This window comes from Thalia democratica, chromosome 4, assembly GCF_965202585.1.
Source record: "Thalia democratica chromosome 4, ktThaDemo2.hap1.1, whole genome shotgun sequence".
NCBI classification, from domain to species: Eukaryota; Metazoa; Chordata; class Thaliacea; order Salpida; family Salpidae; genus Thalia; species Thalia democratica.
Genome location: NC_139168.1, coordinates 19,247,058 through 19,265,596, shown reverse-complemented (window position 1 = coordinate 19,265,596; position 18,539 = coordinate 19,247,058). Strand labels below are relative to the sequence as shown.

Below are 18,539 nucleotides of genomic sequence, written 5' to 3'. Positions count from 1 at the left end.
ATTAAAAGTTGTTTATTTAATGTTAATGAATAATAAAATACTTTTTTAATTAACCTTTATCGTTACGTCATTATCTAAATTTTATTTATTAAAATTTTTTGGCTTAAAACATTTGATTTAGTATTAAATATTTTAAACCGCATTTTTTTTACTAAACCAATTTTTAAAAATAAGTAATAAATAAATTTAGTTTATAGATAGACAGTTGCAGCCTTTGTGTTAACTTTTAAATCGTTTATAAAATAGTTATAATCCTAGTTTAATTATTTGTTATGACTATTATACTTTTCAGGTAATTTTGTACTACTACTGAAGTTTTTCTTTTTTTCTTGCAAAATTTTACTGCTCTTTTGAAATCTTTTTTTAGTAATCTAAGCCTATACTTTTTTAATAAAAAAACATATTATGGTAAAAAATCAAGTGATAAAATTTATGTGGTTTACAAAATTTACTAATGACTCATGAACCTTACGCGTGTAGTAGCAGCTACAAAATCAAAATATTTTGATGTAAACATTACACTTGAAACTTTCATAATTGCTTTAGGAGAAACTAACCTTTATCACGAGCTATTTTGGCTGTTTTTTTTTAAATATTTTTACGTATTTGGAGTACCAGACGAGTTCGTATAAGTTTGTTGTTATTAATCTTAAATACTTGAAAACAAAAGTCGCTATTTAAAGGCGAGTTTATTTTCCCGAACCAAATTCAGTCTAAAATATATAAACAATTTATGTAATTGCTTTGCTCTTATAACATTTGAATGTTGTTAAAAGCTATCACTTTATTTAAACAAAAGTTTTGTTATAGCTTGTAGGTTTTACTGAAAAAATCTTAAAAGTCAACAAAAAAAAATTGTTAGTATAAGATTTTTTCAAACGCTAAATCATCAATGCATTATATTAAAGTTGGTTTTGATTTCTTACCCCGAGGCAATATTTATTACTGACGCAGTTGTATATAAAATTGAGGTTAAAAATTCTCTATTTCCAAACGGTAGCATAAAATTGTTGTGTGCAATTTTAAGATTATTTTAAAAAAAGTTTTTTGTGTGTATTACATAAGGTTTAAGTCTATCTTACAACTTCAACCACCTTACTTGTTTGGTATATATAGTATTAAAAAAAGAAATATATTTGTTAGGAACAGTTTTTTAATTGTATCAATTTTATACAAATCTTTATTAACTTGCTTATGTTTTTACTATTATTTATTGTATTATTAAAGTTAATTTCAGATAATTCTAGCTTCTGATACAAATTGATAAATCATTAAAAAATCTTCTTTAACTTTAAATTGTAGTTCTTTTATTATATGCATATTGGTTTTTATAAAAATTGAAAAATTTATTGTGTGTAAACAACTTTAATTGAACAAAATATACACACTCAAAACTACGATTGTTATTCAGAATATTTTTCAGAACATGTTAAAATTTTTACTCCCTATTCTACTAGTTTCCATAGCAACAGTCAGTTGCCAGGACGATCCCCACACCCATGAAGATCTGGTAAGTGAGTTTCTAGAAGGAATAGGTGAAGGTGGTCACTCTCTAACCGTGGACGTTTTACAAACATACCTGGACAGGATAAACCAAACAGTAAGTTGTTTTTTTTTATTTAAAACATTAACTTTAAATGAGTTAAGTTTTTGGCTTATCTTAGCTAATCATTTATATCGCAAAACTTTTTACGAAATAGTTATCAAAAATAAGAGTATAGTTTACGTTATAATGAAATAGAGCTGCTTTATAACTTAGCTACTTGCTTCATTAAATAATTATTTTCTTTTATTTTTCAGTTTAGTAGGTATGCACGTGTATATGTTATTCTTTAAAACTTTTGCCACTAATTAAACGACAAATAAAACAAAATAATAAGTAAAACTGTTTAGTTTAGGTCAATTATAAGTATATAAAATAAGTTTTTAACTAAAAATTAACTAGTTTTTTTTACACCGGTACTTAGCTGGTTTTACTATAAAAATTTATTACAAGTTTGGTTGATTGCATCAAAAAAAACACAAAACAAACACAGTATTACTTAGTAAGAAATATTGCCTTATTAGTATTCAATTAAGCCGAAATGTTACTAAGTTTAAAGTTATATAGGAAATAAACATAAACACTTTTTTTTTAATGTTTAGATTTTATCTATCTACAGTAACTAAAACTAATATATGACGCAACTGAATCTAAAATATTTGTTGTACTATTATTTATTGTATTTTTATTTCACATACTTTTCAGTGCTTGAAAGCCAATGATGTGTTCTTTGTACTTTCACCAGACAACAGTTCTATGAGCTTAGAAACTTTCAATAGTTTCACAAAAGTCGCTGTTAAATACCTGTCAAGCCAAGAATGCGTTCCGTTCGAAAGTAAGTTGAAGTGTAATCTTAGAATGTATACAAACAAAAAGATTTTTTTTACATAAGTTTAGAGTCTATCGAAAAACGTTAATCTTCTGTTTAAGATAATCAACATATCAGAACTAACTTATTTAAAACAAAATATTTTTTAATTAATTATTGTCCTAGGAAAACATGCTTAATTTCTCAATTTTTATGCCGTAGTTAATTGTGTACACACTTTGTATGTTTTAGGACTAGTTTTTTAACTAAACGTAAAAAAAGACTTTTAAATTTTATTGTCAACCAAAAATATACAAAAAAAACTTTTTAAAGGTGTAGCCTCAGTACCAACTAGTAGTGAGGAGTTGTGTAGTTCGTCCGTAGATGTTTTGTTGCAAGACATTCGTGAAAACAGCAATGTGCCATTCAAGTACGACGCCACTGTTAGTTGATTGAACTTTTATTAAATAATAGAAAAAATACTGACTTAAATATTTTTTATAAAACAAAGTGTGAAAATGGTTTTGTTTAGCTAGCAAGAAGTGTTATTTAATATAACTTAATTTTTTAAATCAAAACTGCCCTCCAAAGTTTTTTTTTGGAAACTGTTTCTGTTTACAACGATGACAATTGAAAAACTAACTGCTGCAATAATGCAGCTCTTTTAGACTTTAAAATACATAATTTCGGGAAAAACATATTTTTCTAAAGCTATTTTAGTTATCTTGTATAAACTTTAAAGTAATAAAACTGTCTATACCAGTTAATTCAGCATACAGAAAAAATCTGTTCTAAAATAGTTTTAATAATGTACTACTAAAAACATTTAAATCAAGCCTCTTACATTCCAGTTCAAGAAATCAAGTTATAAAACGTTATTTCAGTGCATGTCAACTGGAGACTTCGTATCAATTGGTGAGTGTCTTTCAACCGAAGATGAAATAAACGACCTTCGCACGAACCTGCTTATCAGACTGAACAACCTGCAGTGCATTCTGCCCAACACCGACGCTTTCATCGACGAAATATTCTCCTCTGTCGAAGCCGGAGCTACCACTTTGTCTCAAGATGGTTTGTTAAACTCTTTGTTAAGTTAGTTAATAAAAATCCACTGTGAAAAATTTTAATAGTTTAGTTAGGCTTCATTTATGTTATTTAAATAATAATGAACAAACTTTACCTAATTGTTGGTTTCAAAATATCTGATTAACAATTAAAAACTCTAAAATCAAAACATTAAAGTACAAAAAATAATGAATCAGTATACAAAATTTTCATCCAAATGACTGTTTTGCAAATTATGTTTGAAAAGTGAAATTATAGTTTTGATCCTTTTGTCAATTACTTGTAAATTTGCAATAAAAATAATCACGAGGCTTGAATTAAAATAAATAAAAAAAACTTAAACAACAAAAACAGCTTTCACCGAGCTCTTGCACGGGATGGGAGTCGGCGAAATTCAGGAGGAGGAGTCGCACGAAGGACACGATCACGGGAGTCACGCGGAAGAAGGAGGAGGTCACGACCACGGCGAGGAAGAAGCGCACAGTCACGCGGAAGGCGAAGAAGAGGGGGAACACGATCACGCAGAAGATGAGGAGCACGATCACGCAGATGAGGAACCTGATCACGCAGATGAGGAACACGATCACGCAGATGAGGAACATGATCATGCGGATGAGGAACACGATCACGCAGATGAGGAACACGATCACGCAGATGAGGAACACGATCACGCAGAAGATGAGGAACACGATCACGCAGATGAGGAACACGATCACGCAGATGATGAGGAACACGATCACGCAGATGATGAGGAACACGATCACGCAGATGAGGAACATGATCACGCGGAAGGTGAAGATCATGACCATGAGGAAGAGGACCACAGCGAGACAACAACCGAATCACACGAAGAAGACCATGATCACGATCATGAAGACGAAGCAACAGTAGCAACACCTCACGGAGATCACGATCATGAAGTCAACGCAACAACAGTAGCAACACCTCACGAAGATCACGATCATGAAGTCAACGCAACAACATCCGCGAGTGCAGATCACGATCACGAAGAGGGAGAAAGTCACGAAGATGAAGTCACCTCTAGAAGAAGGAGGTCGACTGAAGACGGCGGTACTTCCAGTGATGAGTTTAACAAGGTAGTGACTAATTTTAAAACAAATAACAAGTTTTTTTTCGTTGTAGTTAACGTTTAATACAAATTTCTACACAGTTGTTTTTTTTTTGTCTTTCCTGTTATGAAAGAAATTATAGCGTTTTAAAATAACCGATTCTAAATTGAGTTAGGTGTTTTTAAAATAAAATATCAGTTTTTTGATCCAGCAGCAAAAACGAAAATCAGTAAAAAAACATATAGTATTAAAAGTGTGTGAAAAAAAACTCTTTCTAATTTATACAATTAAACGACCTGAAAGTAATATGATTTAAATGTTATTCTGTTATTTTTACACCCTTAAAAGTACCAGGCAAGGTTTTCAACACAAACCAAAAAAACAGTGCTACCTTCCCGAAGAGTACATATCGATGGCTCTGAGCGAACTCAATCAAAACACGAGCGACCGCGTACTTACGAGGGAGGGGTTCAAGCGGGTGTGCCCGGTCATTCTGCAGCAGGTGATGAGTGGAGCGTGCAAGGCGAAAGAAGCTGCAGCGAGCGGTGGCGCGAGCGATCCGGAGTGGACCAAGGCGCTGAGTTGGTTTTTTTTTTTTATGAAACATTGAACGTTATCACTGTTGATGTAGGTTGAATTAAATATTAGATAGTTAAATGTTATTACTTTATTATTATAAAAATTTTATGTTAAAACTATGTTATCTATATTGTGTTAAAGATTGAATGTTATCTCTTCGTGCTATGGTAAGCCTAAAGATGCTTAGCAGAGCATATAGTGAACATATTTTTAAGGGTTTTTAAAAATTAGTTTTGTGAACCTAAGAAAAAAATTGCTAGCTTCAAGCAGTGAAAGTATTGTATACCATATTTATTTAAACGTAATTTAAAGGGATATTAAATTATCTCTATCTTTAACGGATATAAATAGGTATAGCAACTTAATTTAGTTATAAAATAAACAACAAAAACTATGTACAATTTATTACTTTTACAAACGAACGATTCAAAATGGTGCGCGACGCTTAAGTTTTCTACACATTAATCTTATACGAACTTCAATATCGATAAAAGTGAAAAATACAATATTTATGAACGTAGAAATCCTATCAAAATTGTTTCATATCGTACCACAGCTTACGTCTTCGGCCTCGAAGTCTCACGTAAGCTGTTTTATATCGTTCTCTAGTTAACCTCTGCGGCCGCGCAGTCCCAAGCCAACTATTTTGTATCGTACTGCCATTCACGTCTCCGGCCTCGAAGTCTCACGTGAAAAGCTGCAACTACTTCCACGAAGGAAGAGTCGCCCCGTTGAAGCGGCCTAGGTCCGCTCCGTAGGGTAGTTGAGGTTTAGTAACCTAATTGTAGATGAGCTTCATCGTTTATATACATTTTTACTCTCTCTTTTGCAGGTGGCTTGACATGTTGACAGTTGCAGGTGGCTTGACTTGTTAACAGTTGCAGGTGGCTTGACATGTTGACAATTGCAGGTGTCTCGTTGCATGTTGGAAGCTGCAAGTGTTTCGGCATGTTGGTATATGCATGTTGGAATCTGCAGGTGTCTCGGCATGTTGGAATATGCATGTTGGAATTTGCAGGTGTCTCGGCACGGTTTTAATAGCCAGCTTACATACTCACCTGGTTTTACACAAGGCAATTAATGAATACAAAATTGTATTTATTTTGCCTTTGTCAATCAAAAAATATCGAGTAGAATTTAAAATATAAATTAGAGAACTGTTGTTATTATTTATTTGAAACTTGTCTTTTTAAAAAAAAATTAATTAAAAAAGTTTTAAAATTTATTCTAATGCATGCATCGACATATGGACAATTGAAGTGAAATAAGTATAATTTCACATAGATGTCCAACATCGACTCTGTTATAAAAAATTTTTTTTTTTTTTAAATTTGCAAAAAAAAAGAAATAAAAATTTACACGTTGTAATACAGTTTTGTTGCCATTGAAAATTAAATAATAAAAACACCAAAATAATTTCAAACTCCAAAATCTTATTTTTGTCTGCAATATTCACAAGCAATCACTAAAAAACCAAAAACGAGAATCATCGATACAATTATCTAAGACTAAAAACGCTAAGGCATTGACGCAAAAAATAACATACATTTTGTTTAAACAAACCACATAGTATTTTTTATCTTATTGTAAACAACTTGTTATTTAGGTGTTGATACAATAGGCTTATGAACTTGAAATTTTTAAATTAGTTTTTATTTTGAAACATTTACTCTTAAAATACTTAACTCATGCAGTAAAAATTAAAAAACTAACAACTTAATTTGTAAATTCAATAAATATACTTAAGTCATATAAAATGTCTAAAGCAAAATAAAGAATAAATATTTTTACAAGTATATTTCTATAGTTGAGAGAACTTTGTATCATATGCAAATTTTAACTATATACAACAAACAGTTTTTTTTAGTTTTTTATGTTTAAACAATATTTACACAAATATACACATATAAAGATATATAGTTTTTAAAGTTATTTACAAAGTTTAAACTTTGCTTTGTCTTACTGTAGATGTTAATGTTTGACTTTGGTTGATTTGCAGACTGTTAATAAATGACTTGGTCAACTTCATTTTATAAGTGCTTTTACTTCTGTTCAAGATACATAGCTGTCATAGATTATTTAATGAAGTGTTTGAACAACAATCGCTTTTCTTCACATACATATATTGTTTTGTTGCTAAATCGAGTTTTTACCTTCCGGGTGGAATAAGTACGCATACATAAGCACTCTTTTTAACTGTTTTATTTCTAGTACTGGAGCACTTAAATCAAGAGCGATTTTCATTGCTGCAAATTAAATGCCTTTATGTCTGTGCGGCTGATAAAAAGCGATTTAATTTTTTACGACAAAAACAAGTGCAATGGGAGTTAAAAGTGCTTTCTTTGCGGCTTACATGCGCTCATTGACGGCTTATATGCGATTAGCGACTTTTTAATAATAAAAGCTTTGCGTTAAAATGTTGTACACATTTAGCACAAAATAAAAATATAGATGACAAAAAAACTGCACATACATAAGGAAATTAAGCAATTCTTTGCAAAATTTTTTTTTTTGCTCGCAATTAAACCACTCGAGAAATAAACACTATCATTTTAATAAAACATAGTAGACTTTTACCACACGCTTTTACCTTTAATTTTACACTCACTGTCACAAAGACCGGTGATTTACACTACCATCCTTACTAAAATCAAATAAGCGATCATCGCAAACTATAATTAAGTTCAGTTTTACACGTAGAAAAGCATTGTAGAAATTATTCCGAGTTGTAAGTCTAATAAATGAATGAATTCTTAAAAAATAACTTAGTAAAATAAATTATTTTCTGATCGGTTTTAATTAAATCTTTACTTATGTTTGCCTTGTCTTCGAAAGGTTAGTTTTAAGAGCACGACCGAGGACGCCATTATTGTATACCATATTTATTTAAACGTAATTTAAAGGGATATTAAATTATCTCTATCTTTAACGGATATAAATAGGTATAGCAACTTAATTTAGTTATAAAATAAACAACAAAAACTATGTACAATTTATTACTTTTACAAACGAACGATTCAAAATGGTGCGCGACGCTTAAGTTTTCTACACATTAATCTTATACGAACTTCAATATCGATAAAAGTGAAAAATACAATATTTATGAACGTAGAAATCCTATCAAAATTGTTTCATATCGTACCACAGCTTACGTCTTCGGCCTCGAAGTCTCACGTAAGCTGTTTTATATCGTTCTCTAGTTAACCTCTGCGGCCGCGCAGTCCCAAGCCAACTATTTTGTATCGTACTGCCATTCACGTCTCCGGCCTCGAAGTCTCACGTGAAAAGCTGCAACTACTTCCACGAAGGAAGAGTCGCCCCGTTGAAGCGGCCTAGGTCTGCTCCGTAGGGTAGTTGAGGTTTAGTAACCTAATTGTAGATGAGCTTCATCGTTTATATACATTTTTACTCTCTCTTTTGCAGGTGGCTTGACATGTTGACAGTTGCAGGTGGCTTGACTTGTTAACAGTTGCAGGTGGCTTGACATGTTGACAATTGCAGGTGTCTCGTTGCATGTTGGAAGCTGCAAGTGTTTCGGCATGTTGGTATATGCATGTTGGAATCTGCAGGTGTCTCGGCATGTTGGAATATGCATGTTGGAATTTGCAGGTGTCTCGGCACGGTTTTAATAGCCAGCTTACATACTCACCTGGTTTTACACAAGGCAATTAATGAATACAAAATTGTATTTATTTTGCCTTTGTCAATCAAAAAATATCGAGTAGAATTTAAAATATAAATTAGAGAACTGTTGTTATTATTTATTTGAAACTTGTCTTTTTAAAAAAAAATTAATTAAAAAAGTTTTAAAATTTATTCTAATGCATGCATCGACATATGGACAATTGAAGTGAAATAAGTATAATTTCACATAGATGTCCAACAAAAGTAGCACAATTAAAGTTGTTATTTTATTAAAAAAAAAATAGTCAAGTTGATGTGTTTTTTATGAACAATAAAATAATAATGTGAAAAAGTTATTAATTGTTGATTTATGTTTTGGACTAAAAAAGGTCACTATCTGCAAGCAATGTTTAACTTTATAATATGTTTTCTTTAAATTTAAGAAATTATTTTAAAATAAATTTTAATTAATTTATTAGATTTAATTTAAAAGACAAAAAAAATGTTTAAAAAAAGAGATTAAAACTTAGTTTAGTATCACTTTTAATTCTGAAAGTTTGAACTAATAAATACATATGGCGAGAGTACGAAACTCAAGTTTTTAATTTTTCCTTTTTTAAAAAAAAATTGATTAAGTTGCTGCTCACAGTAATTTTGCATTGTCGTTTAACGAACAATTGCTTTACTATTAATTTATGCTCCACGCTTAAACTACTTTAATTTTTCTAAATGAGACAGATGAAAAGCGGAACTATTTTACTTAAGCTTTAAACTGTTTAAAATATTTTAACTTCAAAACTTAGCTGACAAAAACTATATTTTTAGTACCAGCGTAAAGTAAAATAAGTTTTTCTTTCCAAATGTTTACTTTAATGTTTACCAGCAATAGAATAATAATCATTAGAAATATTGCAATAGATTAAACAAAAGTATTTTAAATTAAAATTTTGCTGAAACATACAAAAACTTGACAAATAAGTTTACAATTTTTTAACACGTTTACTCCTTTATGTTGACAAAAACAAAAACAAGTTTAAAGTTCAACATTTTTACTTTCTTGAATATCCTTCCTGTTTGCACTATAAGCATATAATTTATATAAAGCCATTATATTTTCAAAATAAAAATTAAATTTTGTAACAATAGTTTAGACTACACTTTTCATATACTATAAATATACTAAAAGCTCAAGTAATTAAATAGCTTTTTTTTTTCTGAAAAATCAATGGCTTGCAACATTGTTTTAGCTATCTCCTTTTAAAAACATAAGTTACATAAAAAAACTGTTTGATAACTTATGAGCATATTTAAGATAATATAAAAATTATTAATGTTTTATTAAGTTAGAATACAAACGTTATAATAAACTTTTAATCAAAAAAATGTACTAAAACGGTTAAGCTATATGTAAAACAAAAACTTAGATGTTTTTTTTGTTATCGCGTTTTATTGTTACTCACATCGAACAATTACTGTAAATATATTATAAAGTTAAGATAAAACACAACTAAATTAGCTGGTTTTATTACGAAAAAAACTAAAATTATGTTAAAAAGTAAAGCAAAGTTTCTCCCTTTTAATATTTTTACAACAAACTAATAGTTAAACAACTGACTTAAATCTAAAAAATGTTACTTCAATTTTATCCAGACATTACTTTTTAAGCTACTATATATTTTTTCCTTGGTTCTTTGATTTAACCAGATTTTTTTTTTGTTTTTACCAACAGTTTTGTTCGTTTACACAGGGTAGGCATGAAATTGATTTACAATCAAATTTTATAATTTAAACATTCAAAACATTTGAGTACGGAACTTTTAAAACCTTTTTTCATGAACAATTTAAAAGTAATACTAAAAAGTTACAAATACGAAAAATGAACAATTATAACTTTTTTAATTTTCACATTACACGGGACATTTTTTTTTACTTTATGATATAAACTTAATTACCAATTTTAAACTGTGATATTAATTTAGTTTTTCAACAGGATACGGGTACGGCACATTGTCGGTGACGATCATCAGCTTGCTTGCTTTCTGCGGTCTCCTTCTTCTCAAGGACTTTGAGGAGGACAAGTTCCAACTCCTGATGCAGTTCTTCATCGCGCTTGGGATCGGAACGTTGAGCGGCGATGCCATCCTTCACATACTTCCTGAGGTTTGAATAATTGTTAATATATTTAACTATAATGAGTATTTATTATGATTACTATTAACATATGATACATGTCATACTCTTCACACTTCCAGATGTATTAATTTGATTGAAAATTAGTAAAATTGCTTAATATAAGTTTATAGCCTGTAAAAATTTGTTTTACTTTTAATAACACTTTACCCAGAAAAAATCTACTTAATATCTTTATAATACATAGTCATAAAATTTTTTCACTTTTATTTTTAAATTGATAGTTTATAAACTTTTTAGTTGAGAACTTGTTTTTGTTTTAAGTATATCCTTTTCAACTCATAGTAAATCACTAGTTAGCAACTAGTGAATGAAGTGTAACATTCTGTTGCAAAATATATTAAGTCAAAATAACAAGAGGAAAAGAAACAAATTTGTTTAAAAATAACAAAACAGGTATACAGTTCAAATAGTCCATGAACTTAATCTGTTTATTAATTAGAATATGAATATTATTTGATACCATCGCAGGTCCTGGGCCTCCATTCCCACGACGCCTCAGCGGAGCACGATCATTCAGCTCAAGAGGAAGCGGAAGAGATGAAGCACGTGTGGCGGCTCCTAGTGGTCATCGGTGGAATCTACTTCTTCTACCTGGTCGGGCAGCTGTTGAGGCTGTGGAACCAACTCACCGGGGTTTGTGATAAAATTTATTTTTGATTTAAGTTTTATTTTGGAAAGGCTGTAAAAATTTCATTGTTAGTTTTTACAAAAATAAAGAGTAGTTGTTTTGTTGGGTTTTAATAATACACATTATATATTTTTAAAAATTAAATCATTAACATGGCTGTTTTTAAACAAGATATTTAAAAAAATGCATAAAATGGTTAATTTTTAGATTTTAATAGCTCAAACTTTTAATTAAGCTATATACGTTTACTTAGCCTTTACTTATAAACATGTCATGACATTTAAAAAGTGGCAGGGTTGCGTTAGAGTTGTATTAAGGTAGTTTACGTTTAGCTACTCTTATATACTCTTATCTTGTTTTGATATAGGATTAACAAAACAATTTAAGAATTAGAAATTTTTTTAACTTTAATGACACAACTGATAAAGCTACTTTAAATTGTCGTTTGGCTGAAACTTAAGGTCATATTAAAAACCGAAACAACAACAACAACAAACTAATTCTGCCAACCAATATAGTGTAACACTGTGTATGTATGAAAAATAAAAACATTTCTAATCACAAATAAGGTATATACAGAATATAAAACTTACTGATTAAAGTTAATATTGTAAGTGTTTAAAATATCTTTGTTTTGGTACAATATACAAAAAAAATAATTATCAAATTAATAATCTATACTATTATGTTAAAAATTCCTTTGGCTAGAACTTGTAATCAAATTTGCTATTATTTTTATCATATTAAAAATCAAAATTAACAAAATCATATATCAACAGTCCAAGATAAAGTTCCACGCTCATCCCCACTCAAACCCACACCACTGCAACGACGGTGGCAGAATCGAAAACGGCCAGAATACGACGAGTTTCAGCTCCATTGACGACGTAGAAAGCAACAAGAAGGCGCTTGATGGCGCTGGTGAGAAGAAAAGTGGCGAAATCAACAACGCTTACGTCCCCGATGACGACACAAGTTCTGTCGTAAGTTGATTACAATCAAAAAATCGAAAAACACTGACGTAAATTATTTTATTAAGTTTTAGATATTCTTTAAAATTTAACTAATATTTTTCTTAGACTTCAAAAAAAAATAAACTTCAAGTTTTAGTTTAAAAGTGAACAATAAAGTTATTCAATAATTTTACATTTATATTCTTAATTTGAAATTAAACTCTACTTTGTTCGGTAGTTTTTTAATTATTAGTTTAAATATTTGCTTTTATTTGCTATGACTTTTAATTTTTTTAACAACTTTTTTTAGTAGATTATAGCTTCGTTGAAAGTATAGTCAGTTTTTGTTTAAAATTATTCTACTACTTGGTATTTTTAAGCTCATAAGTTTTGTTGTTTACAGAATATATCTCTTTTTTGCTATAAAAATATTTATTGCTATAAGTAAGTTTTTAAACAAAATGTTTACTTACTCGTACAGATTGCTACAGATACGAGCGTCGATGCAGATCCTCTTGAAGTTAGAATTTGGGGTTAGAACAAGTGTATATAAGCATTAAAATTGTATATATCACTCTTAAAGTTTTACAGTTGTTTGAATTGAAAATAAATACGATAGTAAAAAAAATAGTTCTGGTAGTTGTTTAAGTATGTCTTATTTTCGTAGCTTAAACCTTTTCCTCTGATAAAAAACTAATGTAATGTAGAATTCTTGAATTTAACAATGATTTATCACAGAAATAAGTTCTATATAACTTTTTTATTCGAGGTATAAAACCAGTAGTTTTCATATGTATACATTAATTCTAAGGTTTGAAACCAGAAGCTTTCATAGTATTTTATCGTATAAAACATAACCAGGTATGAAACCAGTGGTGTTTATGGTATGGATTGGGGACGGACTTCACAATTTTGGGGACGGAATTGCCATTGGGGCAGCTTTTGCCACTGGATGGGTTCAGGGACTGGGTACTTCCATCGCCATTTTCTGCCACGAACTACCCCATGAATTCGGTTTGTTTTATTTTTTTATGATAGAACAATAAAATACGCTAATTTGGCAATCCCTTTCTAATGCATTTATATTTTTTTTTTTATTTAAATATACTTCACCATAAAAAAGTAATTGAAAATCCCAAAAACATATGTTTTAGCCAGTTAATTGTTTTAACTTAAATATTTTAATTTTATCAACAAAACAATGTTTCACTTTCTTGAACCTAATCAAACGAGATCATCAGTTTATAATAGTTTATGTTAATCTTTGATAAATGTAAGCTAATTAATAACATTATAATTTAAAATGTATTTACATTAAGCAAACTAAGTCTAAGTTATTGTTATCGTTTATAATGCGGCTTTTATAGTTATCTATAAAGTAAAAAGTACACATTTAAAAGTTTTCATCAAATCAACCAATCCACAGGAGATTTCGCGATATACGTTACGAACGGCGCCAGCAAGTGGCGAGCAATTTTCCTCAATTTTTCTGCCGCATGCTGCTGCTACATCGGGTTGTACATCGGGCTGGCTGTCGGTGACAACGAAGAGGCCAGACTGTGGATGCTGGCCGCCATTGCAGGGATGTTCATATACATCTCCTTCGTTGATATTGTTAGTTTGTTTTATTATAATTTTATATACATATATATAAATGTTACTGGGATGTTCATACACATTGCACTTTTTGACATTGTTAGTTTGTTTATTATAAATATAAAAAACATTTATGAGATTTTAATATACTTTTTTTTTTTGATACTGTTAGTTTGTTTATTGTAGTTGTAGTATATTGTTAAACTGTTGCTTTCTACAGCTGTTTAAATGCTCTAAACGCTTTTTTCACCCAGTATGTTAATCAACAAAAAAATATTTAAATAAGTTGTATATGTATCAAATATTGCTAGAATGTTGATAAATATACATATATCCTTTGTTAATATCGTTATTTTGTTCATTATATTTAAAAAACATTACTTGGATGTTAGTATATATTAGCTTTGTTGATATATCCAGTTTGTTTACTTTGTTAAAAAGTATATAGATATTGCCGGGAAGCTCACATATATAACGTTTGTTTATATTGTTATTCTGTTTTTTTTTATTTAAGAAAAATAAGTACTTTAGAAATGTTCATATATATATATATATGTTTTCATATATATCGTTTGTTGATACTTTTAATTTTTTATATAAACAAATGTTGGAATGTTCTTAATGTTTGAATGTTGGAATATATCTTGTTCTTAAGTGTTGTTTGTTTGTATATTAAACTTAAGTTTGTATAACTACTGGAAATACTGAAACTCTATTTTTAAATTTTGTTTAAATTTTGTGAAGCTATTTAACAATCTCTTTAGTTAATAAAGTAGGGAGTATGGGTGGTGATATGAAAAGCTAAGTAGTTTACTTTTTCACTTTTACATTGAAACGTTTTTTCTTATATAGTTTCCTGGTGTTTATTTAACACTGTTATCATAACTTTAATGTCAAAAACAATAATAGAACAATACCTAGTTTGATATTAGCTTTAGTTATGTTATTTTAAACTTGAGTTCTACAAATTCCAGTATAAAATATGTTTTTCAAATGACTAAAATAACAAAAATTGTTTTGTTGTGCAATCAACACTTTTTTCACTAAAAACTTACTTTTGTTGAATTTAGTATTCCATTCTTTTTTTATTAAAAAGCAGTACTCAACAAACAAAATAAAACCGTATGCTTCTTCATTGCAATACACAGAAGTTTTGTAACACATAAATCAAACATATTTAAAAGTTTATAAAAAGTAGTGTTTTTGTTTACTATTTTATACCAAATTTTCAAAGCTCATTAGCACAGCTTATTGTTTTAATGAGAAAATTATTAAAACTAACGTTCTTATGGACAGTTAACACATATAGTCTTTCTACAAACTTTTTAAAACTTTTAAGTAAATATTTTAAAGCATATTGTTTTAAAACTTTTTATAGAGATTCGTTATTAAATAACTTAATGTACTTTTTTCAATAACTAGTTTCAACCATAATTAAAGTTTTTTTTTTTACAACTATTTTGTTTTCATATGTTATTGAACATTTTATTGTAGTTTATTTTATAGACTAGTATGACTATAAGTTATTCAAAAAACTGTTTTCTGTTTACAATTCATTCAAAACGAAATTGTTTCAAGAAGACTTTAAAAACTTTAAAGTTTTTACTTTTTAACCAATAAATATGCTTTTGTGTTCTCTAAATAAGGAACACAAACGATACTCAACAATATAAAAAAACAAATGCGTTCAACTTTTCACATAACTTCTGTTTTGAACTCTATTTAAAAGCATCTACTTAGTTTAAATATTAAAATGCTCAGTTTTTAAAAGCTTTTAAATTTGTAAACCATATGCAGAGGTTTTAATAATAGTGTAACTTCCAGAGTTTGATAAATAATATTTATTCAATTAATCAATAAAATAAATAAATTATCAAAATATTAATTTAAGATGCACGATATGGTGAATGCGAGGTCCAACCGACCGATTTTGACCTTCCTGGTCCAGAACCTGGGACTTTTGATGGGGTGGGGCATCCTTCTGTTGCTGTCCATCTACGAAGAGGACATCATCAACGGGTTCTCATAAGCATTTGGTAAGATAAAATGGTAAAAAAGCACAATTCAATGTTATCTGAACTTTTTTCTGAATTTCTTTTCAGTTTTCAAAAAACTAATTTGACGTTTATTATATTATTACGGCCGTCTTAAATAAACTCTAGATAGCTAGTTTCCATAAACATCTAATAAGAAAAATTTTAAAGATTAAATTAATTACTGAACTGTAACTTTTTTGTGTTTTTTTCTTCTTTTGTGACTTTAGGTATCTGTTTTATACTGATTTCGATTTTCGGGCGTGTTAAAATAGCTCAGTAAAAATCCCAACTTAAAAGTAATAAGTTTGTTTAATGTTTATGTTATTACATATCTTTCAAACACTTTTCTGTAGTCTTAGTTTTTATTAACAAGACTTTAGTTAAAATATTTTTTTAAGCAAAAGTAATTTTGTAATGTGAGTTAGACAGTGTTTGTAGTTTTCTTTTAAAGTTCTATAATCAAATAGATCTTTATAAACAAAATACTTTTGAAAAAAATCAAAAATTTTCAATTTCAAGTTAAGTTAAGTTTTTATAACGATATAAAAAAGATATTTTAACAAAAAAACTTAAACACAAGTACTTCTAGGTTTTTTTAAGTTTTGTTGTTAACTTTTTTCTTCACTGTTTTTTTGCACTTAGCCATTTTACAATCAAACAAAAGATAAGTAAACTGAAACAACATTTTAATAAGCGAGATCTTAGTTTTGCTAAGTTTGATTAATTAAAAAAAATGGTGTTTTAAACTTTAGATTAATATTTTCTAGTTGATTTTAAACCTGTAAGAGACGTCCAAAACATAAAACAAATCAGAAAAAATCTTATTGATGTTTTTCTTTTTGTCTGTATTTTTCTTTTCACGTTTAGCTTGATACTTGTAAGCCGCCTTGGAATTCTTATATTTTGATTGCAGCTTTTTGTACTCTTTTTTTATGTGGTATCTTCAACAGCAATTATAGAAATGTTAGTTCTTTTAGTTACAGTTACGTTTTTTACAGCATTTAATTAAAACTAATTTTTTTACTTTACAACAAAATTGAGTTTTAGATTATCTTAACAGGTTTACTGTTCTCTTTTAGTCATAAAGCATTTTTTTGTATTGCGAACTTTTGTAAAAATATAATGCAAAATATTTAATAAAATCCTTTTTAATGCTTTTCGCCAATTTAAAAACCACGGTATATTACAAACCACAATGTATGTAATTTTTCTTTTATAATTTGCACTTGAACTAACCTTAATGACTTTTATAATTTTTTACGTCTATAATAAGTGCTTTAAAATTTATTTTTATTCAAATTTTAAACTTTGCGAGCTTTTTTTTGGTAGAAAGCTATTTTTTGGAGTTTTCAAAAACTTATTTGCATCAAAACTGTTATTACTATCAATAAACTACTAAAATTAAAAGTTACGTATTTTATTACTTAAAAAGTACATCAGTATTAGTTTTGAATTTTTTTAAATAAGCAAGCAAATATTTAATAAGTTTAAATTTTTAGATTAATAGGAAACTGAAATTTTCAAATATATATACTTTAACCAGTATTTTTGTAATAAAATAACAAAACCTATTGAGTATTACCTAACCAAAACTAAAACGTAAAATACGGTCTAAGTAGTTTTGTTCAGTGTTTCATTGTATGTTTAGTTTGAGCTTTTTTAACTAATCTGTATCAATCAAATACTTTTTTAAACTTGGTAATAGTTTTAAAAAATCAAAAACAAGATATTCATGAAATAAAAAATTGTTTTTTTTTGTATTTGACCAACCATGTAAACCAATTACGAGACCATATACATCTAATAAGTATAATCTTAAATTTGTATTACTAACCGATATAATTCTAAGTAAGTTTCTTTGATAAAAAAATTAAAATTTTTGAATTATAACTTTCTAATTATCAGTGATAAAATCATCAACTTATTAATATGACCAACCCCCGTAACAAAGTTCGTATGATTTGAAAACGAGTATACAGTTAAAATAGTTGCAGGCAAACAATTAGACTTAAACAGCTTTTCAAAATTTACACACATCTTTAACTGTGTTAATGTAAAAGTATTTATAAATTTATTTTAAGCTGTCATTTTTTATTAAAAACTACCATAACACCTAAAAAAAACTCATAATAATGAAATAAGCTGTTTTGTAGCTAATTTCTTTGTTTAGCAATCAAAGTTTGTTCCGGCCAGAAAAAAATAAAATGTTTGCGTCATCAGTAATAAATAATGAGTTTTGTGTGGTTAAGTTCATTATTAATTATTTTTATTTAACAAATGAATTTTTATTATTACAATATTTTATAAATTTTGTTTTTGCTATTTGATACAAGTAGTTTGATATATTAGATTGCACTTATTGTTAATCAAAATAAAACTTCACAAAAAATTTGGATGCTAATATTTTTACTTCAGTATTGTGACAAAATCATGAAAACTTTTTG

The 18,539-nt window shown here is 28.4% G+C and overlaps 1 protein-coding gene and 1 long non-coding RNA gene across 3 annotated transcripts; one reads left to right on the top strand and one right to left on the bottom strand.

Annotated features, from left to right (window-relative positions):
* The first annotated feature begins 1,427 nt into the window (after window positions 1-1,427).
* Window positions 1,428-17,495, top strand: LOC145835181 (zinc transporter ZIP12-like). 2 transcript variants are annotated; one of them, XM_082942744.1, is made up of 14 exons: window positions 1,428-1,600; window positions 2,249-2,378; window positions 2,685-2,794; window positions 3,236-3,422; window positions 3,771-4,313; window positions 4,362-4,513; window positions 4,872-5,067; window positions 10,680-10,849; window positions 11,351-11,515; window positions 12,290-12,493; window positions 12,945-12,996; window positions 13,325-13,477; window positions 13,890-14,077; window positions 15,951-17,495. In XM_082942744.1, the coding sequence occupies exons 2-14, from the start codon at window positions 2,300-2,302 to the stop codon at window positions 16,086-16,088; spliced, it is 2,337 nt and encodes a 778-aa protein (XP_082798870.1). In that variant the 5' UTR covers window positions 1,428-1,600; window positions 2,249-2,299; the 3' UTR covers window positions 16,089-17,495. The 2 variants fall into 2 exon arrangements, with proteins under 2 accessions (XP_082798870.1, XP_082798869.1); XM_082942743.1 differs by having other exon boundaries at window positions 3,771-4,513.
* Window positions 5,501-7,278, bottom strand: LOC145834865 (uncharacterized). Its single transcript, XR_014369795.1, has 2 exons — window positions 7,029-7,278; window positions 5,501-6,123 (listed from the first exon to the last, which is right to left on the bottom strand). It is a non-coding gene; the product is annotated as an uncharacterized LOC145834865 (long non-coding RNA).
* Window positions 17,496-18,539: the final 1,044 nt, after the last annotated feature.